Source organism: Lepisosteus platostomus, chromosome 6 (assembly GCF_059453375.1).
Source record: "Lepisosteus platostomus isolate fLepPlt1 chromosome 6, fLepPlt1.hap1, whole genome shotgun sequence".
Lineage (NCBI taxonomy): Eukaryota > Metazoa > Chordata > Actinopteri > Semionotiformes > Lepisosteidae > Lepisosteus > Lepisosteus platostomus.
Genome location: NC_142616.1, coordinates 19,609,718 through 19,636,132, shown reverse-complemented (window position 1 = coordinate 19,636,132; position 26,415 = coordinate 19,609,718). Strand labels below are relative to the sequence as shown.

General features: G+C 40.0%; 1 protein-coding gene across 2 annotated transcripts; it reads right to left on the bottom strand.

Moving 5' to 3' along the window:
* Window positions 1-234: 234 nt before the first annotated feature.
* On the bottom strand, window positions 235-26,168 carry polr3a (polymerase (RNA) III (DNA directed) polypeptide A). 2 transcript variants are annotated; one of them, XM_088634628.1, is made up of 32 exons: window positions 25,967-26,168; window positions 24,700-24,835; window positions 24,402-24,539; window positions 22,474-22,645; window positions 21,908-22,062; window positions 21,004-21,243; window positions 19,683-19,845; window positions 18,599-18,735; window positions 18,392-18,495; window positions 17,740-17,881; window positions 17,326-17,466; window positions 17,117-17,186; window positions 16,341-16,468; window positions 16,084-16,222; window positions 15,123-15,287; window positions 14,637-14,809; window positions 14,199-14,310; window positions 13,685-13,803; window positions 12,893-13,030; window positions 12,627-12,797; window positions 10,803-10,916; window positions 8,886-8,921; window positions 8,246-8,332; window positions 8,083-8,165; window positions 7,618-7,788; window positions 7,193-7,286; window positions 6,490-6,582; window positions 5,587-5,751; window positions 4,707-4,871; window positions 3,734-3,865; window positions 2,132-2,264; window positions 235-1,518 (listed from the first exon to the last, which is right to left on the bottom strand). In XM_088634628.1, exons 1-32 carry the CDS (start codon window positions 26,008-26,010, stop codon window positions 1,370-1,372), a joined length of 4,209 nt encoding a protein of 1,402 aa, XP_088490754.1. In that variant the 5' UTR covers window positions 26,011-26,168; the 3' UTR covers window positions 235-1,369. The 2 variants fall into 2 exon arrangements, with proteins under 2 accessions (XP_088490754.1, XP_088490755.1); XM_088634629.1 differs by lacking the exon at window positions 8,886-8,921 and having other exon boundaries at window positions 25,967-26,167.
* Window positions 26,169-26,415: the final 247 nt, after the last annotated feature.

The window sequence follows — 26,415 nt, the reverse complement described above, 5'->3', positions numbered from 1 at the left end:
AACCAAAAATCTAAGTTACTGTTTGTTACTGTATTTTGATGTATTGCTTTCTCTTATTTCATAAGGAAACTTGCAAATTAAATGGTATGGTTATAAAGATGAAGTACCCAATTATTCATCTTAGAACGTTCACACTGAAATGCTTTTGAACCTTATGTGATACCACATTTCCAAAATATGTGTCCAGCCAGGTATAACATAAGCATTTATATATCACTTCACAGACTTCATTAATTAAAGGCACACACTTTAGATAATTTTATTCACAACCAATACACTGGAAAATATATACAGTAAACTACAGGTATTTGGCAGACTCAGCAGGTTGCCTAGCATTATTTTTGTCATCTTAGTTTGTGACATAAAGAAAAAAAAATTCTTGATTTCATTAAAGCTCGTCAACTGCACACAGAGTGCCAATATTTCACATCTTCGTACTTCATTATATTCATTTGTTCTAACATTGTGAAAACAAGAGCAAACTAAAAAGAACCGAGCACAGCAAATCCAACGTGTTTAGACTCCAGGATGTTGTAGATGAGATGGACACAGATAACTCTTATCCAGAAAAGAGTAGTGAATGTCCAAGATGGGAAAGAGAAGAAAAGAATGAAGAGAGCGGATTCTATCCGGGAACCATGCGAAGACATGTCTTGGCAGATCAAGCTAATACTAAGTAACCTGGACAGTGGGAATCAAAACAGACACTGAAGTCCTGATTATACAACCAGCTGACTTCTTCAATTGTCTTGTTACTTTCTGAGAAGAAAGTGTGCAAAAAAAAAAAACAGTCACATCATTACACAGGCTTTTGCCAAATGTGAACACCTGCTCGTTCAGACATTGGTAGAATTCTCATAAACGAAATCTAACGTAAATGAATTTTTATTCATTAAACTTAATCCCAAAATTATTTTAAACTCTTCTGTCTACCAGGATTTCTGAGTTCTTTATTTTAAAAGAAACAATTATATTTACTTAACCCCTAATTTGAATTGTTGCCAATGGTTCATTCTTTACGAGACAGTGACAGACCTGAGAAAGCTGATGTTTGTTCTTGAAGAAAAACAACCTACTGTAAACAATTCATTTTCCTTATGTGGTAGACAGAAACAGCCACTGATATATGAAATGAAAAGCAGTATTTAGTGACAGCTCAATCACTATGGTTAAATCTTAGCAACATAAAATTGGCACTCATGAGGTTCTCATGAAAAGTGATCTTCTTTCAAAAGATAATCCGCTCCCACCCACATTTTTCAAGTATGAAGGTTTGGCATTATTTCTGGATATTGTTCTCACTGCCAGGATTGAGAAACAGTTTCAGGCCATCAGCAAGACAGATCTGACACAATCCATGTCAGTGCTGCTACGTTATGATGGGAATGTGGAATTCACTGTTATCGAAAAGCAGGGGTCTCCTAGGTGGACTTGAGTCCTTCTCAGCTTTGTGCAGAAGTTTGAAAAGTCCTGTTCCAATGTTCATTGGGATTCCCATGATAATACATTCTGATACACCTGTGGTACAAGTAAACGGGTATTTAATTTAGTTCAGCCATTAAGCAATCAAGACCATCACACAACTGACTACTACGAGTGCAGACTGAAGTACATAGGAAAATGCTGTTTTTATTATCAGATTATGACTGAGTTACAGACACCAATGATTCTGAATTTTGTAAACTTTCAATTTCACTTTATGTGAATAAAACTGCTATTACCAATGCAGAAGAAAAATTCATGATTATTAACCACAAAAGTCTGTTATGTCAATAGAAAAGAACAGCAATTTAATCACACTGTAGACTGAATGGCTGCAGTGTAAATACTGCCACTGCTACACCTTAAGCTAAAGGCTCTCAGTAAAATAAAAACATAAAAGCTAGTCTTAAAATAAAAAGTATGATGCAGCTAACAATTTTTAGGACTTTTTTAGGAACTTTTAGGTGACAGTTTTTTTCCTATATAAAGTCTTCAGTTTTCCTAAATTACACTTCTTTGGAAAGGATCTATTTAAGACTTCCATACTGCAATATGTTCGGAGTTTATTTCTCACTAGTTAAATCACAAAGTTAGAGAAAAGTACTAAAAGATTGGACACATTGTGTTACAGAAAGATGAAAATACTCACCACATACGGAGTCCTTTTGTCCAAAGTATGCAGCATCAAAAAGGTGATCTGCAGTCTTTTCAAAGGATGCCAACATCAAAACACTCTCCTTCATTTTGGCCAGACCAAAGCGCGTGATTCCTAAGATTTCACCCTAGAGGTTATTTAAAGAAATTGATCAAAGTCCAAGACCTACAACTCTGGGAAATTATAAGAATAACGTACTGACCTCTTGACCCCTGACAACAACAAAGTGCTTATCCGGAAAAACAATCATTGATCATGAATATACGCACTAATGAGCAAAATAAAATACTTGGGTACAATGGGTCTAAACAAATATTGATTAAAATCACAGAAAACGTGAACAAAAATGCAGGCAAAGTTTCAGAATGAATTGTGACAGTATCAAAACTGAAACACTATAAAATCAGAGATCAGTGTGACCTCCCTGACATTTACACAATCCTGTCAGCAGACACACAGTGGATCTGTAAAGTGGGGTCCGCAGGTGTCCTAATGGCCACCTTCCTTTCCTAAGGTTCAAGTCAGGAGAAACATCTGCCCATGGCCAGAATGGGAAAACAAATCTGTCCATGTGCCACAGTCAGCTTAAAGCTCTCTATGACACCTCCACACACCGTCTTCCTTCACGGCTGTCAAGAGCGAAACAGCCCTTAAACACATCTACTGCTCTCTCTGCTCCTCCACTGTGGGTCTCTGGCCTGCAGAAGATGGCAGACTACAGCCATTCTTCTGAACTGCAGTTACACCTTACATGGGATGAACCTGTCAGGTCAGCTGTCCCTCTTTCCTGGTTTCTCTGGACTCGTCTGCCGATTGTTAAAACAGATCATCTTATTCTCCAAGCACAATTCGCTACACTAAGATGTACAGCGATCTTTACTCCTTTATTGTGCCATTGTTCAATCTTTTTTCTTCTTCTGTTAAATAAAACCATGTCTTTGGAATGGCTAAACATGATTCAATTTCTAATCCACCCATTTCAGTTTTAACAACTCAAACATCAAACACCGAGCACCTGGAAATTTATGGAAATCACACGACTTGAGTTCAGTATCCCTTGTCATCCCAAGGAACAAAACAACTCAAACAATCAACAAACCAATCTGCTCCGTATTTAAAATATAATTAACTTTTCATGTTCCCCAATGAGTTCTTAATATAAAACAGACAGCTGCATTTTTGTTTTAGAGCAGTCTTACAGCAAAGACAGATGATTATAATTGCTTATAATTTGAGTTGGATGTTTACCATGGGGTGGAGCGGTGGCTCTGTGGCTAAGGATCTGCGCCTGTGGCTGGAAGGTTGTCGGGTCAAATCGTGCAGCTGGCAGAGGAATCCTACTCAACAGTTGGGCCCCTGAGCAAGGCCCTTAACCCCAACTGCTCTAGGGGTGCTGTATAAATGGCTGACCCTGTGCTCTGACCCCAAGCTTCTCTCCCTGTCTGTGCGTCTCATGGAGAGCAAGCTGGGGTATGTGAAAAGACAAATTCCTAATACAAGAAATTATTATATCGTCATTAAAGAGATCTTATTTTATCTCATCTCAAAAGCTCTGCTGATCCAAGACAAGAGCAGCAGCCTCCTGCAGACACAAACCTTGTAAGACATGAGGTCTGCAAGCAGCATCACATGTCTCCTGTCGATGCTCATCCCATGGTTCACCATGGTGTACTGAATCTCATTGATGATCGTTGACCTTGCTGCTTCAATGCCCAATGTTTTCTCAACCTTCAACAAACAAGATTACAAGATCAAAAACTATGACTCAGAGTAGATTACTTGTGTTTCTATCAATGGTGGTAGAATCTCATCACTTTTTAATATCTGGACAACGAAAAACATAAGGGAATTTCTTTGTCCAAGCCAAAACTGAATATCTAAGAAGCATTTCATGCTACAGACTTGTCTCTGAAGACTTCTGTCTAGCATTAAATCATCAGTTTCTAAAGACCTGGAGCAATTTAACAGCAAGTGGCGATATTTTAAAAGACATTAAGAAAGATTTCAGAATGAAAAAAAAGTAATTACATTTTCAAAGGACTGAATTCCTTTAATTCAACAAAATACCTGCTAAACAGGTGAGTCAGAGTGACATATATATGCAAAGCAGACTGGGGCTCTCCAGGACCACGGTTTAGAAACCCCCACCCTACTGAATATTGTTTTATAAGAATAAAATCCAAAACTAAGGGAAAAATATTCAAATAAAACAAAATTGTGTACTTCTGTATCAGACTAAAACCCTTTTAGAAAAGTACAAAATACTTGGAGCTTGAGTACCAGAAAACCTCAAAGGTTACGTTTTAAATGCAGACAAAATGCACTCGAGTTATTGCAAAAGGAGCCAAAATTTCTGTAGTCCAACTTCATCCTATTCTTCTGCCCAGATCCCCTTCATTGAGGTTATGTTAGGAACTGAGCTGCAAGTTTAGCAAGTTCTCCCAGTTCTGAGGATTTCTCTGACCAGGAAAGGCTTTAGAGGTCTGTGTCCTGTGTGCTCCTGATGTAACTGAGTCAGAACCCCACCAAAATCGAGGAAAGTGCCAAGTGTGACACCCAAATGGCCTACCTCATAGGTGTTGTTAGAAGTTGTTCTAGTCCCTTTAACGCCATGTGTTGCCATGACAGCGCGCAGGTTGTCACCTTCCACCAGAAGCTTGTACTTCTCCTTCCCACTCTGCTCGTCAATATGAATGACTGCCCTGGAGACCTCAGGAATACCCTGGACCACAATCTGCCAGCAGAAAGCACAAGAGAGACTTCTCCTGAGAACTGGACATTGCGTTAGATCATAAAAATGAGACAACTGGCAAGAACACATTAATGAGCACCCGACATCACTGACTGATGTGTACAGAGAGCATTCCAGCGTGTGTTATTAACAAAATCTCTGGGTCTCCAGAATTTTCAGAGGAAACGTCCAGCACTTCCACTTCCACCAGAACACCATGTTGCAACACTGCAGAAAAAATCCACCAGTAATAGACCTTTTACAATTTCTACTGGAAACACCCGTACCGGATTTTTTTTAAAGCACTTGCAAAATGCTTGGATGTGCAATGAACTGAACATGTCATTTCTGTTTGTAACACAATGGTGGCTTTTTCTCCCAGGATGCATAACATTAAAGCTTTTAAGTAAACCAGTAACTGAAAAGGACTTAAACTCAATGGAAGGCATTGGAAGTGACTTAGCACCTCATTTAAAAAAAAATCTTACGCGATAAGTGCCTCCTATCCAATAATGAGTTTATAGATGAAATATACCTTTTTAAATGTGAATAAGGACCTTAGGTCTTAACATATTTATAGAGTTCGGTACGGAGCATTTGTATTTCTCTAAACAAAAAAACAAATGCATAGACAAGAAGACGGATCCACTGTAAATGAAAACAATATGATAAAAGTAAAAAGAAACATACTTTCATTTTACTTTATTTTTATAATTACCTTTGGTAACTCTTCTTTCAAGGACTGCAAAACATAATACATGGAGCTCTTGCTGTTTTCCCTAGGTGACACACAGACAACAGCCTCTCCATGGACAGCAATGTCTCCAGGCTTCACTCTCAGCTTGGACATGCAGATAGAGTATCTCACGGTTTCAGCATTGACCTGTGAAGAACACAGACACAGATGAAGCTGGCAGAAGAGTTGTCCCTCACCTCAAAGATGTCTAACACTCTCTCTGCCTGTAGGGTTTCCAGCTACTAAAATGTTTTGACACACTTTGTTGGCAGAAGGTTGTGTATTTGGTTAACACACAGCGAGTATTCAAGTGTGGGAGCACTTTGGTAAACACTCTCTTGATGGGTTCTTCTGCACCAAAACCATATTCCATTCCAGGTTTGAGAAAAGCAAAAAGAAAATGTGGCGAACCACCTCTATTGATATTGATTGCTCAAGGGACATTTATGAACTCCAGATTAAATGGCTACAGACTGGCAGAAAGCATCACAGGAGCTGCATTGTTAAAGCACAGTAGCTTCCATTAGAAGTACTTCTCAAATGTATTGACAGCTTTTTCTTCTCAGTGAACCTGTACCAATACATAGCTTTCCCGTCTTTACACCAGTCAATGCTGCTCATTGTCTGTTTCAATGCCTGGACTTCTAATTTATTAAACAATTTAAGAAAGATTAAAGGTTTTTAACTAAGGTATGCTCATGAAGGTTTACCCTTAACTTTACATTCAAAGCAATACATCAACGCCTGAACTCTGAACAAACATACCAAGGACACGATTCTGATGACAGCAGGTGGGAAAATGCCTTCAACATAAACTAACTGAGCAGAGTGTTTCACTGTTTAGCATTCAGGCAAACAAAGATGTCTTAAATCATTCCCACCCACCTCTAATCTAAGAAGCCTGATTCTTTCCAGAGAGAGCTTCACAAGAATAAAGCAGTCATCAGGAAGAAAGACTTCTTCAATGTATTCTGAAATCTGTGAAGAAAATAAGAAATACCTGTTTAATTGTTTTAAAAGAATACAAGATAACAGAGATTCAGAGCATCTGGTCCAAAATGTATAAAAACATCGCACTTCAACCCAAAGAAAGTAAAGACAGAAATGAAGTATTCAGAAAGCAAAACTGAAAGAAATGTAGACTTTCAAACTAAATATCAATTTCAGCAAACAACAATCTATTAAATATCGCATATATAAAGATTCTATAACAGAGTTCTCAAACTCAGTCCCTACAGAGCTTAGTGTCTTCTAGTTTTTGTTCCAACGTGAGTAGTCAAACCTAATTATTTTCTTTGATCAAGATAGACGTCTTAAGGCTTTTTACTACAGATAACTCATAAAATGTATGTTGAAGAGCAGCTACATATAAACCACCTTCGAACCTATCTAGATTTATTACAGCTATGCAGTTAATTAAATAATTGGACCAAATACATAACTGAGAACTGGGATGGAACAAAACCCAGAAGACACTGGGCTTCAGGAACCGACTTTAAGATCTCCTACGTCAGTAGATTCTGAATTTCCGAGAATCAAAATAAGATTTTCCTTGCCAACTGAACAAATTCAAGAATTTTTAAACTACCTCTCCAAGAAGGGTTTTCTCAATCCTTCCCTTCACAAGGCGTGCAAAGTCAGCATCGTCATCCATGTCCAAGTGCGCCGTTATAATGGGGGTACTGTAAATACATCCCCCCAAAGAAGTCCTTTTATCCAACACATTATTGACCAAACCATGTATTTAAATTTTTTTTTACAAAGAGTTGCCAAATTAACAAAGTTAGCCATTCAGCTTTTCTATTATGTTCCAATGTTAGTTTTAACGTTTAAAATGGCAAGCTCTCGTCATTGTCACGGCAGATCTGTGGACTACACCAGGGTTACTTTCTGCACTGCGCTGCAGGTATTAAGAAGCAGACAGACATTGAGGTCAACATCTCCATCATGAGGTCACATCACCTCACTGCTCTTTTTGAGATGAAAAATCCTCTGCAGCTTCTGTCAGTTCACCTGATGTTTTTGGAGGCGTTGATGATCTCCTTGATCCGGGGAACCCCCAGAGTGATGTTCATGGAGGCAACCCCGGCGAAGTGGAAGGTCTTCAGGGTCATCTGCGTGCCGGGCTCTCCGATGCTCTGGGCACACAGTGCTCCCACTGCTGATCCTGGCTCCATCTGGGCCCTGGACAGGGAGACAAGGCGCCGTCAGTCCCTCCTGCCCTGCAAGCTCTCCATCGGGATCAGTTTTCAGATAATGCCCCCAGACACCCACTTACAAACTACAAAATGCCATTTCAAGCAAAACATCTCTGACATTTTTCCACTTTGCATTAGTTACTCATTCAGGGGTGCCCCTCAATGTAATATCTGTAGAAACATTTGGTACCTTGAGATACTTTGTTTTTGCTCCAGTTCTTCTGAAGGTAACATTTTTTTGATAAGTTAAGCTGGAAAGGCAGACATCACTGCCGTTTACCTCATGTACTTGTCTCTGCATGTCTCCAAGAACTTCTCCAGTTGGGTCGGTGTGATCCGGTCTAGCTGGTACAGAACTTTTGGCTTTGAAAAAATCAGAATGGTAAGAAGCATGACAGGTGATGGATACAACAGTCACATGATTCAGCGCAGTGAAAAATTACCTCCGTTGTACCGTTGTCGTTGATGCCATACTTGTCCCTGGTTTTCTTGATTTTTTCTGACATGTTCTTGATGAACTTTTTGATTTCCTTAAATTGGACAAAAGTAAAAAGATGACTATTTAATTCAACTTTTCTTTTAAAAAAACAACATCAACTCTTTTTCAACCAATTTCAAGGTATGCAACTTTGCAAAATTCAGAACATTAGTTTACATTAATGTACCAAATGTGCAAAAACGTAACAAACTACAAAGTCTGTTGTTAATGTAAAATGTGTGCAAAAAATATTCAGTTGATCAAAGCAATTACTTGTACAACTGCAGGGCACACACATTAATCTTATTAATACCTAGGTAGCTCCAAATTCTGAAATCTTTAGATGTAACAATAAGTTACATGGCCTTCAGTTTTCAGCAAAAGAAAGCAACATTTTCACAATGTCTTTCAGTGTTTAAATGATTAGTCTGCTAGAATAAAAGGTCAAAGCCTGCAAGGCAAAGACTCATCCACATGTAAGTAAGCAGTAACTTTTTCAAGCATGTAGTGGATAAAATTGATCAGCTGTGCACACAAAACAGCTGTTGGGAAGATGTGATGACAAACAAACTTGCAGCACACTCAAGGCATGCTCGAAACAGTACCTCAAAATACTTTGCAAAACCTGTTTCAGTTAAATCCTTCAAATAAAAAATGGGAAAAGGCCATTAAAAAAGAAGGTTCTTGTGTGGACAAACATGTCTTCAACAATTCTCATTTCAGCTGCCAGTTTTGATCATTTATTTATGATCAGCTTAATTGGACTCATATGAATACAGTTTTTTTTAAATCTCTAAAGTAGGTTTTAAACAAAGGGGTAAGTTTAATGTTTAATATAGACAATGTATAGAAAGACTGCAGTAATGCATCCGAAGAAGGGCTTCAAACTCCTGGTGTCTTTTGGTTTTTGGTACACCCTGAGATCTCAGTTATACATTTGATCTAATTATTTAATTGACTGCAAAATTGCAATGCTTATAACAAGGTTCCAAGGTGATTTATAGGTAACTTTATCTTTATCAAAATTAATGTTTTACAAAATAAAGGGCAAAAACATTAAACTGACAACCCAGGCTGCAACAAAACCTAAAAGACACTAAGCCCTCAAACACTAAGAAGACGCTGTGTTTGAGACCCCTGCATCAGCTGATCCGCTGCTGATGTTATTGAGTAACAACCCCTCTCAGGACCGATCCCTCACAATTCCCCACTGGTTAGCATTGCCCACAAGAGGTCTCTTCAGGCAGACATCTTGGGCTTTCCTTAAAACAGGCAATAAGATCATCTGTACACGAAAGCCAGGTTATTCTCAAGTTTTATGTAAATAACAAAAATCCTTTAACATGATTAAGAGCTGCTGATTACAGATCAACACTGTAATCAACAGGCACACGTTTAAAACAAACTGCTGAAAAACTAGCTTCCCCAGTGAACACGGCTGAGGTTTAATTAAGGAGGTGATAAAAGGGCTTAAGAACATAAGAAAAGTCACAGGTAGGATATCACTGTTCTGTTTGATAAGGGTAGATTCTAGGGCTTGTAGTTATGCATAACTGACTTCCATCATAATATCTACAGAAAATATGTATATATACATTCATAAAAACATACTGATTTCATAAGATCCAATAAGTCTATACAAAGATGTCTCAAAAACAGTCAGATTCCTTAACATGATAAGCTCATCTAACTCCTGAAATCAAGTTTGTGTTTTCATTATTAATTCAATGTGGTTAAACTTCAAGGCCGCTCCTTGCAGCATTTGCCATACATGAATACAGATATTCTAACGACCATAATCAACCACCTGTAGGCGTGGGTAATAAATTCAGATCCTCTGCAGCACTAAAACTGGCCAATCTATTGTGAGTCAGTGTTCAAATGAACACTGGTATGAACTGAAGTAGCTTATTTGTTATGGGAGTAAACTGACAGATTAATCTGCCATGCATACTGTACGTGTACCCAACTATAGCAGGCTGAATATATACATATGTGGAAATATATGTATAACATTGCTACTGTCTGACATTAATACTTCAGTACCAGCCACACTTCCTCATTTCTTTTTCCTATGTGTGCTCAGGCAAGCATGTAATTTCTGATTAGTTCTTACAGTTCGTAGTTCTTATTTCAAAATAATCAGATAAATCACCTTGAAGCCAAGAGCGATGTACAATATGCTAGTGTTTTCCTGCAACATCTAATAAACTTCAAATGCAGGAGAAAAAAAAATACCGACTGAGCCGCAGTAGTCTATAAGGAAGACTAACTGATTATTTCAACAGAAGATAGAGAAAATACAGCACCGTCACCGAAGGAAGTTGCGACTGTAGTTTTAGGAACTACCGCAGGTGTGCACTTAAAATTAGTAAGATGATTAAACTTGACAAATTTAATCGGATGTCTAAAGAGCACACAGGAAAAATTATATATACCCTTGAGCGGCTAGAGGTGTTCTAAGGTTCCTTATTGACCTGATGGCTGAGTACAGTCCATTGTGCTGCACACAAGAAACTCACCTCCAGGTAGCTGTCCTGACAGCATGCAAAATCACTCCTCTTCATAATAGACTCTGCAGTTAAAACCAGTTCATTCTTGCTGAGGGCTGGTTGATCTGGACAGTTATATACAGCCTGGGGAAATAAACCGGAGTCACAAGCAATAAACTATGCTTCTCAAAAAGCTACAGTGTCCACAGTTGTTATTCAAGTCTTGAGGCTTGCAAATGAAATTATTGTCCCACAGACCAAAAATGAAATCAACTGTAACATGGAACTCTGTTTGTTTTGGTTTTTGATGATGTGAATTTTAAAATACATTCTTAGACCTCACAAATAATGGTTAAATTCTGGAGAACATGAAACAAGGATATGTGTATATGGATAGAAATGAGTCCATTGTATTACCAAAACTAAATACTCATTGCTTTTGGCATTGAATAAAACTGACATAGTTAGGGAGCATTTATATTATGTGTGGTAATAAAACTGTATTTGATGTAAAAAATGTGTTTCTTTGTTAACATTTTCAGGAAATATGATTTTACGTAATAACACTTTCCATTTTTCAAGTTTAAAGGTTATAAGTGACTAGAAATAATAGCTAATCGAATTCATTCACTTCTAGGCAACTAATTGAAGGATCTTGAACAGCCTTTTCTGGAAAGAAGTCAGGGTTTTGTCTTCGGCCATATTCGGGCAGCAAGTTCCACACTCCCATGACCATTTAATTGCCTCCTGTCCTTCCAACAGTTTCACATCAGTTTCCACTTATGTTCTCTGGTTCAAGTGTCACTGATGATCTCAGTGCCTTTAAAGATTTTGCACATGTATATCAGGTTCCCTTTTTAATATTTGTTACAGGGTAACCAGAATTGAACACAATATTTTTAAATGAGGTCCACTGTAAAATTCCAACATCACACTTTTAAACGCATATCCTTATAATGTCTTTTAACTGCTCCCCCACATTAGCTAGAAGACGTTTTAATATAAATGCCTAAGTCTTTCATAAGTAGCCTCTTCTAGCTCAGTACAGTGATTTGCTATCTGCCTGTAAAAATCTCTGTAAGTCAGGTGTTTGCCCAGTCATGAATCAGAAGGTAATGAAAACCCATTTATTTCAATGGGGAAACAGAGAATCTGGCCATGCAGGCTGAACAAAACAGAAAGGAGGAATGTTGGAATCTAGGCTACAGCACCATTTATCAGCAAAGAGGTGAATTACACTTGACTAGATTAAGATTAAGATCAATTTATTGGCCATGTACAATTTCTTGTATTGGGAAGTCTTTTCGCATACTCCAACTTGCTCTCCATGAAACAAACAGACAGGGAGAGAAGCTTGGGATCAGCCATTTATACGGCACTCCTAGAGCAGTTTGGGTTAAGGGCCTTGCTCGGGGGCTCAACAGAGTAGGATTCCTCTGTCGGGCACGGGATATGAACTGGCAGCCTACCAGACACAGGAGCAGATCCTTAGCCACCGCACCACCCTCGATATTTAATACTGAGGACTATTAAAAACTTATTTTAATAATTAACACAAAGTTCTTCACTCTAAAGTTAAATTTCCATGTGTTGTTTCATCTCATCTGCCAAGTTGCTCTTTATTACTATTAGAGCCAAAATAACAATATGCAACAACAGTGATATAATATACGGCATTACAGAGTGTAGCTGCACATGGCCTGGCTGTCTCTTCCATTTTCCGTTCTCTGTATGATCTATAGTCATGAACATTGTCCTTATGATGGCTGGCAACAAGTGACAGAGATGCAGGGGGGTCGTGTGGATACAGAAACACGCTAAGGTTTCGTTTTACCTGAAACAGTATTGACTTACTCTGATGTTATCCAGCACCCTCTTGAACTCCAAAGGCTCGTCTTTGCCCTCCATTGCAGCCGGATCCAGTCCGTCGCCCCCGTAGATAAACTGAATGATGTCGCCTGTGGAGCTCCGCACGGTGAGGTCATACTGAGAACAGAGATCCTCCAGCGATTTCACCAGACGCCTCTGCGAGGACACCGAACGGAAAGGGTCACCCCGACGTCACTGCGGGTGCGCGGCTCCAAAAAATGGCTCTTGGGCGGCGGCCCGCTGCTACCTACCTGCATGTACCCGGTCTCGGCAGTCTTGACAGCGGTGTCCACCAGGCCCTCGCGGCCAGCCATGGTGTGGAAGAAGAACTCGGTCGGCGTCAGGCCCGAGTAGAAACTGTCGGCCACAAAACCCTTCGCAGCCGGGAGCTATGAAACAGGGAAAAACGTCATTTAAACGTCTCGGGGAACTGACAAACACCTCCTGCACCAATTCACTGATGCTAAGAGTGAAACAAAGAATAAACCCTTTCTTTCTAGCCTTAATTCACATCTCACCACATTAGTGCACCACTAATGCACTGTCAAGTAATTCATGAACTGGAATCGTTTTTCACATCCTTGTCCCCCTACCAGCAGTCTGTTAACGCCAGCCTTTTAACTTACTCCAAGAGGTGCAAACGGATTTCATTTCTTTTTTCACAAATTAACTTTCAACCAGCTTGCGCTTCATGTCAGATCACAATCTGCAAGCTCATTATTTTCAAGTTCAGAATCTTAGACCAAAGCACTCATTCAGTCCAACTCGCCGTATTCATCACAAAAAAAGGTCAGGTTAGCCTTTGCTGACAGCCCACAGAACGTTACCAAAAACTCTTCAAGATGAAAAACCTGTAGGGAAAGATGCCCATGGCATGCTCATAACTCACAAACTAAATTAAATGACGGTTCCCAGCATATCTGTGCGCTTGAGGAGGCAACTCGTCACGACTCTTGACAAAGGTTTTTGCTTTGTTCTTGCTGGCACAGATACTCCACAGAAGAGACAAAACTATCATCGCACAGACTGTTGCTGGGACTTACTTTGGAGTGCTTTTCAAAGTGAGGCAGGGACCTGTTCTCAAATCCATCTGGGACCCGGGACCCACTGATGGCCTGCTGCCCCACACAGGCAATCATCTGGGAGATGTTGATGAAAGACCCTTTGGGGAAAAAAAAATAACAAAATCCACACTTAACATTTATATGTGAAAAAACCCTTTTTTTCCCCCCTTTCATCCACCCGGCTCAACAGACTGAACAAATGTTGAATTATGCCCAAGCCCTTAAGCAGGTAAATTACACTGTTCATCTACTCATTCCGACTCAAAAGATGCCGTATTGGTAAATGGCTATCTTTAAAAGGCACTGAAAGTATCTGATGTAAATATCACACTGCATTTTCATGTGAAATCAATATTTCTGAAACTGATTTGGGTCAATTCTGGCATCAAAATTCCAAACGCTCAATGAAATGTTAATAAGATTGATATACTGATTCTGACTCATCAGTTACCTGCTTTAACCTGTAAAAAAATCTCTAAACTGTCAAATTCACCTTTTGATCCACACAGAGCCATAATAAGAGGGCTGTTGCTTTTGTCCAGTTCCCTCAGGCAGGCACTGCCAGCGTGGTCTCTGATCACTGACAGCTCCTTCAGGATAAGGGCCTGCAACAGGACGGGCCAACAATTCATTCCAAGGCTTTGATGAAACCGTCTGACTACCTGGTCTGCATTAATGAGTAAATGCACAAAAGGAAACAAACTACCAAGATACCTTTCATCCATTTTATCATAGACTGACATAAACAGACTGACAAACGCCCAGGTCTAAGTTGCTCCAAGTAATGCGGGTGATGTCTCATGGAAAGAAGGAGAACTATTTTTTTTTTTTAATGGCTCAAACCAAAAGGACCCCATGAGACAGGCAGGGCCTTCAGCAATAGACAATTCACCCCTGAGGAAAACTGGTCACTATGCTCTCTGGTGCTCACCTCCAGCGTCTCCTCGGCTGTGCAGCCAGGCTGCTGCTGCAGCTTTCCCGTGTTGAGAGCTTCGATGTACTCATCGCACTTCTTGTAACCCGCTTCCAGGAGTTCGTGCTTAGCTTTGAGAAGGCCCTGGCCAGGGGTCACATCGCCAATACCAATAGAGAACCCACGGTTTGCTAAACAAAAAATTGAAACTTTTTCTTGTGTGTGAACACATGATACATGAACACATGATACTCAGAGAGGGGCCTCTTACTTTGCTTAAACTTGGAAAAAATTTAAAAGCTGTATTATACTGCAGAAACCATCAACCACTTCAAAACAGTGTCTGATCCAGCTTTATGTCAATCCAACAACACCCTTCATGTACAGTTGTGCTTGTCTCGTTAAACAGATACTGTAATTTAATGTGTGCACAGCACTGTCAGGGAAGAGGTCACAATATTTTAAACAAAAGGTAATAAAAAGCTTTAACTGGCCTCAACGTACACAGATAGACAGGAGCGAGTCTGGCCAGCCGGGACATGGCGTTGGCTGCTTCCATCTGTCCCCAGTCCCTCAGAAGGATGTAAAAGATATTGTTCTTCGATCCCGAGCCCAGAGTGCCCTTGTCCATGCTGCCACACATCAGCTCGCTGTTCTGAATCACCACAACTGCCAGAGAAATAAATCAGATTTTAGAGGGCTGATTGCATGCTTGACCACCCATGCGATTAAATGAGAACTTAAGCTTATTAGAAAAGTTACAAATGAGATGTTCAGTGGCTTGCTAGAAGATTAAATGTCTAAGACATCTACTAAGTGGCTCTTGATGGGATCTCACAGAGTCAAAGCTTGGGCAGCCTGGTTACTGAGGCTGTCCTGACTCCTCCACCTCTCTCTGTGCAAAAGATTTGTTTTCCCCTGAAATGCTCCTTAACTAAATTTGTTTCTCTGGATCCTTATATTGTTACCAAAACAAAACTAACAATGTCTTTCTTAACCAAGAAATGAAACCAATAGTCCAGCAAATGAAATCCACATTCATTAGAGATGTATTGTTCTTACATTTCTACTTATTTATCTGGCAGATGGAAAGTGACTTATAATCAGATCTGGTCAGAGTAGCATAAAACAACAACAAATCCATAGAAAACAGTAAGTGTAGCGATAAGTGGATATTGTACAGTGTTTCTCTGACGTTTCTACCCAGTGCATGCTGGCAATCAGGCTTGTTAATTGTGGGTGGGTTAAACTCAGGGTTTAATCCAGGTTAGGAAAAGGCATAGTAAGCTTGTCGTGGGCACTCCAGCTGCAGCACTGCAGAGCAAGCTTGTACGGACATGGCAGCTGGCTATACTACTTTTCTCTTCTCATCTTACGACCCATTGAGCCACAGCTTAGCTTCACCTTAAGCAGCAGATATTACAAAACTCTTTTAACATTTTCATGTGTATTCTGTTGCACGTACAGGAGTCATTGGAACAGAGATCCTCCCCTCGGCCACAGTACTGCTTGCCCTTGGTCCGCAGATTAGCCTTCACAGGACAGCTCTTCCCAGGCTTCAGAATAAGGCTGAAGATCTGCTTCCCAGTCCAGAGAGTTATGGGCTAGAATTGACAGCAAGCTAGTTAATGGCAAAAGGCTCTTAAAAGAAATACACCTTGATAACACAAAGACTAACAGCACCAAAATAAATCTAGAATGTGTTGCTATTCATTCATTTACCTTTAAGATTGCAGGGGGGGGTAGGCAAACCTTTATCTTTTCATCCTTCCCAACAAGGACAGAAGCAACTATCTGGCAGGCTTTTGATCTATCAAAGAAAGTGTCTTTCAGGGTGAGGAGGTAAGCGCCTGGTAAAGGAAAAAGGGTAAAAGGTGTTAGTCACGGTTAAATCTCTGGCAGTAAAAACACATGAGACAGTTATATTTATCAATGTCACTGAGAACACAGCTCATGGCAGCCCCCTGGTGGAGACATGCTGGAAATAGACACTTCAGTGCCTAGTGCGGTGTTTCTCAATCTCTTTCATCTTACAACAGCCTTGCATACATCTAAAACACAAGACACGCCCTCACCTTCCCACCCCATACACACATCACTGTCCCAAGCAAATCACTACTGATATTACAAACAAGATAGATTTCAATCTTAAATCAGAATTTGCCTCAAAGAATTTGAGAGATTAGTCAATTAACCTATCTATATTCCTAAACATGTACAGGATTTTTCTTAGTCATTTCCAATTGATAACTCTCAACTTTCACTTAAGGTTAGTCATCTACAGAACTTTTATAAGAACTGTCCAAAGAATAACAATCATGCAGTTAATTGAATGCTTGTTTCAAACCAGACGACACAGGGCCCTAAAAAGGTGGAAAGGAAGGAGTTTGAGACCTCGATCCCAGAGTTTATTAAAAATACTTTATCGCACAAACATTATGTGATTGTATGATTGTATAATTACACTTTAGTGATCCAACACTGCCAAAAAAACTGACCTGTCAGAAAGTCCTGGATAGCAGCAATGAGAGGTTCTCCATTTCTTGGAGTCACAAGGTTGGCTTTTGTCTGCAAAAACACAAGTTTATCAAGTGAAAATCTCTCTGTGAAACATAATGGCATATTACGCCATCGTCCAGAAAACACATTGCTAAACATTCCTTGTGTATCATGGTTAATGTTCCACTTTTCCTGTAATGACACCTACCCCCATGAGGACAAGAGCTTCTGCTTTGGCTTCCTCAGTCTGAGGAAGATGAAGATTCATCTCATCTCCATCAAAGTCGGCGTTGTAGGGCGTGCACACACACTCATTAAACCGGAACGTTCTGTGAGGCTTCACTCTTGCCTATGGAAGAGAGATGGGACAATTTTCCAAATGCCATTCCAAGTTTCGGGCGTTTGTCTTTAACCAACTATGAAGTTCCTGCAGACTCGACAAGACCTAGAGTTGACTTCTGCCTGTAAAGGGACAGTTGTGTGGAAGAAAAGCCAATGAAATAAAGACTGAAACATGACCAGAGCTAAACACAGAACTGACTGTGGCTCCTAGGTTTCGAGAATTGTCTTGGACGGTCCCTACCAGAAAAAAAAAAAGACGGAAACAATTCTACAAACTAACAATATGGGCCATGATGCTGAGCTTGTGCAGGGAAGGCTGCCTGTTGAATAGCACAATGTCTCCGTCTATCATGTGTCGCTCCACAGTGTCTCCATACTTGAGCTCCTGGGCTATCTTCTCACGGTTACCGTACTTCAGAAACCTGGCAAAGAGAGGAATCGCTATTAACTAAACAAGTCCAAAAAAGAGACTTCTTCACCTTTTCAGCACAAAAAAGCTTGAATATTTGAATGAATATTTTTGTAGATGTATCAGTACATAAAAAAAGTAAAGAGCTCAACCAATAAAAGTTGACCAGAAGGCAATACACGTCTTACAAAGAGGACTGAATGGATAGTTAGAGTTGATCTGAAAACAGGGGTCAGAACTGACACGAGGGACATGATGGTACAAATCCCATCCCCTTTCTTCTTCACATTGTACAGTCATTGGGAGACAGACAACAACCTGATTCAGCTGCTTTTCACAAACTACGGAAAATAAATTTCACCTGAGAAAAAAAAGCTGCACATAAATATATTGCACATAAAATTAATGTAATAAAAGTATTAGTCCTTTGCATGAATTTTTCAAGGAGTCTACATTTTACAACGCCTCCCCCCCAAAAAATAAAATATAGCTTGAGCTTGTTGATACTCTCACAGACGCACACCTTTTCATGTTGGTGTGGCGCTGTTGAATAAAGTTAGCTCCTGGATGAACATCAGGCCCATTTCGAACTAGTTTTCTCAGCATGTCAATGTTGGCTTTGTTCACCTGGACCAGAACACAAACAGTTTATTTATTGAGTTTCCTCGAGTCTGACAGTCCAAACCTCTGCAGACACAAATCCCTTGCCAAAGGAAGTCAAAGGGTTTACCTTCTCTGGGTAAGTGAGTATCTTGGCAACATGAACAGGCACAGCAACTTCGTCAATACGAAGATTTGGATCGGGAGAAATGACCGTTCGTCCAGAGAAATCCACTCTCTTACCAGACAAATTTCCTCTAAATCGCCCTGCAAAAGTTAACACACAAAGAACACAAATTTAATATTGACATTTGTCATCTCAGGATATATAACTGGGGCCAATGTCCCAGGATGATCAAGTTAAATATGAGGTTTGATTGATAGGTCCACAATTAACAGACAAAAATTCAGCTAGACCTTGAAAATTGCTCTAAAATATCAAAATCCTCTTTATTCTTTGTGCATTTTAAAGCAATTTAGGAAAGCGTTCTAGCAGAAAAGCAAAACACACTTTGATATATTTTACTTCTAAATGCTTTATACTAGAACATTTTCACCACCAGCATGAGAAGACCTTTTAATCAAATTCTGAAAACAAGGGTCAGATGTGATGCAAGTGACATGATTGTACAAACACCACCATTTTGACAGTATCCATGCTGTAGTGTTGACAAGAAATAAATAGCGGAGAAGCGGAGGAGCTTGTGTTATTGAAACAGGCCATGCTTCAGAGACAGTCAGTGTGGATCACCAGCGGTGCATTTAACACTACGCGAGCGGACAGCACAAAGAGAAGCAGTGTAGCTCTGGCTTCAGAGACATACGCATAAGAAAGAAGTCTATTCTATCGGCATAAACTGGAACGATATTAATATAAATTATATGAAAGTTTACAAAGGAATGGAGGCCATTCAGCCCATCTAGCCTGTTTTCTCCAATTGATCCAAGGATCTCAACTAGTCATTTCGTGAAAGAAAAATATACTCCAAAACTGCCATTTGTGGAAAGAAGCGCGTTCTCTCTCAATTTAAATTTTACTTCCACTTAGTTTCCACCTCTGCCCTCCGGTTTATCCGGAGGGCTGACTTTGAGGACTTTGAACCGTTGTCTCGTTATCTTAAAAAACACTTCAAATACATACATACTGTAAGAATATTATGTGACTCAATGCCATTCTATACTATCAAAAAAAGATCTCAAATGAATTTCCAGACCTTGCTTTCCCTTGAGCCTCTGCACAAAGCCTCTAGTCCATTTTTTGGGCGCCATGTTGAGCGGGATGCCCGACAGCTCACTGTTGATGTACAGAGCACACTGCAGCTGCAGGAAGTCCCAGTCCTCCATGATCATCTGAGTCTTCGCTCCTGACATGCGATGCTGTTTGGGACAGAAAGAAGAGCACCAGATTTTCTTAAGGAAGTTAGACAGATTATACGTCACTCACGGTCATACTACTATGCCACTTACTTATAGCAAATTAATCCTTTATTCAACACTAAGACACTTAAATCCAAACATAGAAGATTTAAGAACCTCAAATGTTTTAGACATGTCCCATTGGATCCTTGTCTTTTAGCAAGAATTTGTTACAGAGCATCTAAATGTCCTAAATCAGCTCAAGTATTTAAGTACAAGACACTAAACAGCTACTGTGCTTGCTGGGTCCTCTCAAACACTATGTTTATGTGGTACAGGTGGTCCCCGTTAGGAGGTTAGAGACCAGAATGTTGTGACATATAGCAAAATGACATATAAATGTGACTCACCCCCCCCAACAACAGTGTAAATATGGATGATTTGGGACTGTAAGAGTGTAAACCTTGCCCACATGCCTTAAAGCAGGATCCTTGTACCATAGGAATTAATGGAAAAGACTCAGGTAAGAGACCATAAAATAGATTGTGTTTTACTTGCAGCAACCAATTGTACAAAGCTTAGTTATAAGTCCAGATTAAGTTCCTAAATAAGTAACTTATAGTGAAATGACTCAAAGGAATAAATATTATACATTATAAGGAAAAATGTAACTAGGTTGAGATGTGTTCTAAACACACAGTTCAGACATGGGTATGTATACGTTTAATGTACCTATAACCCGTTATAACCCCTAAGAAACAGATATAGATATCGCCATCAAATTCTTTTGAACTTTGGTCGTGTCGAAATCAATAGTCAATTGCTTCTTCAGGTTAGATTTCCCTCACACTGTTCATGCATTTTAAAGTCTGCGAACACACTTTAGTCTCTTGGTTGGATCTGTAACATAGTGCATGTTGGTAAGAACCCAACTTTAATGTTACGCCCCAACAATTCAGAACCTGAGTTGTGTGCAACAGCACTGTCGACAAATTTCTGGAGCAGAATAATCCACAAACCACCAAAAAAACATAAGTACGGGGATCTGTTTAGTTGATTTCCTCAATTAATCGACCCCGTGAGTGTGAAACAACTTAGAGCAAGGTGACCTATAATGGGGACCCCCTGTACTGCCCGACATGTGGATCGAAACGCCGTTACCAGTCTTTAAGTCTCCACCTTTTTAATGACGTCGTTGAGAAAAATGATCTCCGTCAGCTTCATGGTCAGGTCGTCCTCGTTGGTGCCCGACTTCAGGTCGCTGACGACTGAGGGCCTGATGCACAGAGGCGGGACAAGCAGGCGGGTCAGGATCATGTCCGCAGGCTTCCCGGCCTCTGGGTTCATCAGCAGCAGAGGGACGTCTTCCGAGGGGATTCTCTTTAAAAGGTTTAGCACCACCAGAGGATTCAGGTTTTCCTACGCAATGAACACATCAGAGATATTATTAATCAGATACACAATCCAGTTATTGAACACATACAGCACGTTGTGAAGTGACAGGTTCTACGTGGCCTAGAAAAGTCAAACACAATAAGGCTTTATGAGAGAAAAGGCTAGCAGTTCTTGCAGTACAAAGTTCATTTTGAACCCAGTGATCACAGGCTTAAATTATGCCCAAGACACTACTCAAAGGGAATGATGAAAGATAATTTTTTGGTGTGAGAAGCTATATTTAGCAGGCAGCTGTATTTATCATCCTTAATACCAATTAGATGGATAACTTATTCATAAGAACTGAATAGTATAAAAAAATTAAAAGCACATAGTAAAATTATTTTGGGGAGGTATACAATCATGGGTACGTCACCGGACTTGCAGCTGGCAGGCTGTGGGTTTAAGTCCATTCTATGGCCACTGCTGTCATACTGTACCGTGAATGAGGTGCTTTACCCCAGTAAGTGAGGACCAGCATTGCTGGTGGGTAATTTTTGCACTGGACTAGCATCCCATCCAGGTGGATATCACATGATCTCTAGCTCTCTTAATGATACAGAAAGCAGGATGGGCTCTGCCCCAACGAGCTACTGTGGCTATAGACATTGCCAGCCTACTAAAATTATTCTTTAGCCTTACCACTTACCTGGGCCCTAGCCAGTAGAGCCTCTACTTCTTTATTGTGTTCTATCGCAATGTCAAATGACTGGAGAAATTCCGAGACGACTGGATCCACCACTTTCTTAGTAGTCTTGTACTTTTCATGGATAATCTTCAGCAAGCCACACTTTTTTACTGGCCCTGCAAATAACACAAATCTAGATGTTACCACACTGAAAAAGACAACATGTAAGTTAACTGGCTGTTAAAACTCTTAGAGAACAAATTGACATGGATCTAAGAAAAAATACATGAATGATCCAGAGCGACTGTTGTACTGCAAGAGAGTAACAGTGTAACAGTCTACCTCTTATAATGCTGACGACTGGCATTCAGTCTGGAATAATAGTTAGCACAAAGAGGATAAGGAATACAAAGCACTGTGCATGAGTAAAGAAAGTACATGGTGATTTGCTCAAGTATATAATGTGATCTTAAATTAAGTTTGATTTTCCCTGTGATGCTCTAACCATGTATTTCACAAGCTGTTTTTGGCAAAGGGAAAGACTAGATCCAAGAAGCAAAAATAAAATCTGACATTTTGATTCTCACCATTAAAAGCTGAACAGTTCAAACAGACTGATCTTTTGCGGCATTTCTCTGAAATCTTCTTTTTTAGTCCTCTTTTCTGTAGGTAGGGCAGACCAGGTCTTTTCAGGACGTCCAGAAACTGCTTCCGTTCCTCTTTAGAAAGCATGATATGGGAACATGTTTTGCAGATCATCTGTTAGGAAGTCACAACCATAAGTAAACAGCAAGAGCAGAAAAGAATAAAATATGATACATTTAAAATAGTCAAGCAGATCATGAAATGTCACTGTAAATAGGTATTCACAGGAACATTTAACTTTATTACTAGGTGCAACCTTAGAAATCTAGTAAAAAGTACAATATTTTAATTACTCTTTTTTAACTACTTCAGATTCCAAAATGTCTAAGATACTTTTAAATATCTACAGAAGTTTAAATGATGACTGTGGGATCATTTAAGAGAAGTCAGTAACTAAAAGTGGATTAAGCATGAAAATCCAAGTGTATATTGTGTATTTTATGACAGTAATAACATTTTCTAACTACACATACATTTTTAATGTATGATGGCCAAACTCATTTATAACTACACCAATCAGGATACTGTAGATCCGTAGATAAGTCTGGCTTCAATAACCTTGGGCAGGCACTTCCTGTACACTTTTAGTAGGTTTGCAATCCCGTCATGAGTAATACTTGAGCACTCCTCCTTACAGAATCTCTCTGGGTCCTCCTGGCTCCTGCACAGCCTATGAGAGTGACCTGCTATCTATGCTCATATCACAAACATTCTAATACCTACCGTGATGAACACTGAAGCACAAACACTGATCTTTAACCATTAGGTCACTGAGTATAACGCAGACTTTATATGGTTATCCTACTGGTAAGTCCATTTGTGAACAACCCGACAAAGGGCATCAATGTTTGCTGATCTTTGTAATCATTCTGTAGTCCCACCCTAGGACACCAGGACCAGAGGATAAAAATTAACCCGTAAGCTGAACCATTTCTATTATTCAGAGAAAGAATGCCATCCTTTTTTTCCCTAACATGAGCTTCATCTTCCTGTGCTCAATATAATTCCAGTGAAAATGCCTAGAAACTCTATTTGTGTTCCATCCAACCACATCATATAGCCATGGTATTCTGTCTTTCTGATACTATATCCCAACGTTACCAGAGAAACTGAAGATTCCTTGATGTTGCCCTAGTGTGGGAATTATCCACCCAAGACAAATTCCTCACTGCACATTCAGGTATATTTTTCCTACATCCTCTTCCTGGTGGAGTGACGACCATCTCAGTAGACTCAAAAGTCTTCACAATGGCCATTACAGTTCAATCCGGGTTCCATTTGTATTTTTTAGCCATCAGGAGAGTTGCAGGAGTGAATATCGGACCTCAGCTCTTCAGACAATTCTCCAACATTCCCCAAGATAATATGCTTCTATTAGCAGATTCCTTTAATATTCTGTAGCAATTAGGATGGCTTCTATAAGTGATGGCATACTTTCTGAGGCTCTGCGATACTACCAGAAAACTGAGAACAACAGAATTACACTTACAGCACATCTTCAACATATGTCTGAGGTATGAATAAATGTGAACATTGTATATTGAGAAACTTAATTATTTTTACACTTATGGAACTGATATATTCATAAGTCGTTTTGACACACTATTTTTACATTTCTTAAATGCTGAACACTCTTCACATACAATTACATAAACTTCGCTAAATAAACATTTAGTCACAACTTTTTGCCACCAAACGGAACTTCTGCATTCCTGTACACAGGGGAAACTGCAATGTTCATAACTCTGTCATTTTTGGTATATTAAGGGAAATGCATTACACGGGAATACATTTCAAGTGCCGTACACATTGATCGGTCACAACCCTTTACAAACTGAGATATCCCGCAAAAGAAATGAATTAATCGCACCTGAAGGACCCCAATAATTGCTTTAAAATATCCAATATGGAAGCAGGGCAGCTCGAGGTCAATGTATCCATAATGTCCTAAGCAGTCAGCAAGATTCTTCCCACAGGTTTCACAAGGCCGATCTTTTTCACTCGTGCCCTTAAAATGAAAAAGAAAAAAACATTGTGGAACTGGGCACTGATTGGCACGAAGAAAGAAGTCCAAAGCCCAAAACATGCAGCTTATACTGATGTCTGTCCCTTCGAGCCGTGCAAGCTGGGTGTACTGCGAGCTGCAGAGGGGTCCCGCCCAGCCTTACCATGCGGTGATCCAGCACACCGTACAGCAGCGGCGTGTGGCTGGTGTCCTGGCTGTACAGGTTCTTACTGACCACCTGGATGTGCGCCTGCTGCCGCATCTCCTCCGCGGACTTCATCCCGAAACAGATGTGGCTTCTAGACAGGAGCGTGCCGAACAACAGACACAGGTGAGCACGACGCAGGCACGCAACCAACCAGACATTCGCTTGTTTCGGCAGGGCTTTTCTGGGGGCAGGAGGGCACGTACACAAGCACTGAAACAGCCCTGGTAGGAACAACACACATCCACTCGGGGGGAAGGGGGCAACCTCGTGGCTGCAGGGTACCACTTAAGGGTCACTCTGAGTCTGAGGCGTTCTGTCATCTTCCCCACCGATGGGAGCTTCGCACCACTGACTCCTCAGCCAAGCACAGACAACCAAATGTCTGAACCTGGGGTGTCTCTAGTACTGAGCAGGACTACAATTGCAGCAGCATCAGTAGGGTAAGACTAACCTGTCTCATGTTCCCCAGTAGTGGGTGAACAATCCAGCTTCGCACCTTCTGCTTGGTGAAGGAGTGAAACACTCACCTGGGGCCAGGCTTGAGAGCAACAAAGCACGTCCAGCTGACGTTTTAGGGTTTTCTAAATGATCAGCCCTCAGGGGAGCAGGTATGCAATACAGCCGGATGTTACCACAGACAAAATGTGCACATGCATGCCAAAGGAGAGGATTAATGATATCTGTTACAATAGCCATCACAACAAATGGCAATGCAGAGAGAGCACATGAATAAATAAACTCTTAAATAAGACTTCCTAGTCCATGCAGAAAACTTAAGTAATGATTCCGAAGCACTAGAAAATAAGCTATGTTCTCTAACGTCTCTTAAAAACATAAAAAACTGTATTTTTTCCCTACATGAAGATTTCTATAATATTTTCAGCTTAGATTCTGCGGGCTAGTGTTGTAAAGTTGTAGTCAATCAACAAATGGAGGTACAATACACAGATTAGTGCCACGGAACAGGTTCTTGCATGTTAATATTTTTGTACCTCTTCATTTGTACACCTATATTGTAGTAGAAGTAATTTATTAACATTAGAACACTTTTATGTTGTAGTCACGTTTGCTGCTCCAGACAGAACCGTTGAACCGAAAAGTTCACACCCTAATAAAACACACAGGAGTGCAAAATACTACTCATACGACTTTTATCAATTGCTGAAGATTTCTGATGCGTGCTACTTCAATTGCAGACGGTTAGTTTGCGGTTCACACTTACATTTTTTTAGCCACATCTGTTTCCCTAAACTGCTCCTTCACCATGGTTTGAGTTTTGCCGAGCAGTCTATAATTAACAAAACATAGAAACTACATCTATATACACGCCCAATCCCTGTTTTTTTCTACGCTTTCTCAGTTCACTACACATCACATGCTGTAACTATACTACACTATGCAATATGTATAGTTTAACCTATAACCCCTTCGCCAACGAGCTTCCTCTAGAGCAAGACTTCTCTGCAACTGCAAAACACAGCAACCGCGAACACCGCCCTCTAGTGGCAACAGCGGACATTGTTATTGGCTGTTCGCACTACTGTATTATACTACAGTTAAACCCTAAAATTAGTACAGTATACAATACAGTATATTATACTGTATTACACTGTATTCCTTGTTGAACCGAAATTGCTTCATCTTGTTTTGTATTTTTATAAATGCACTTAC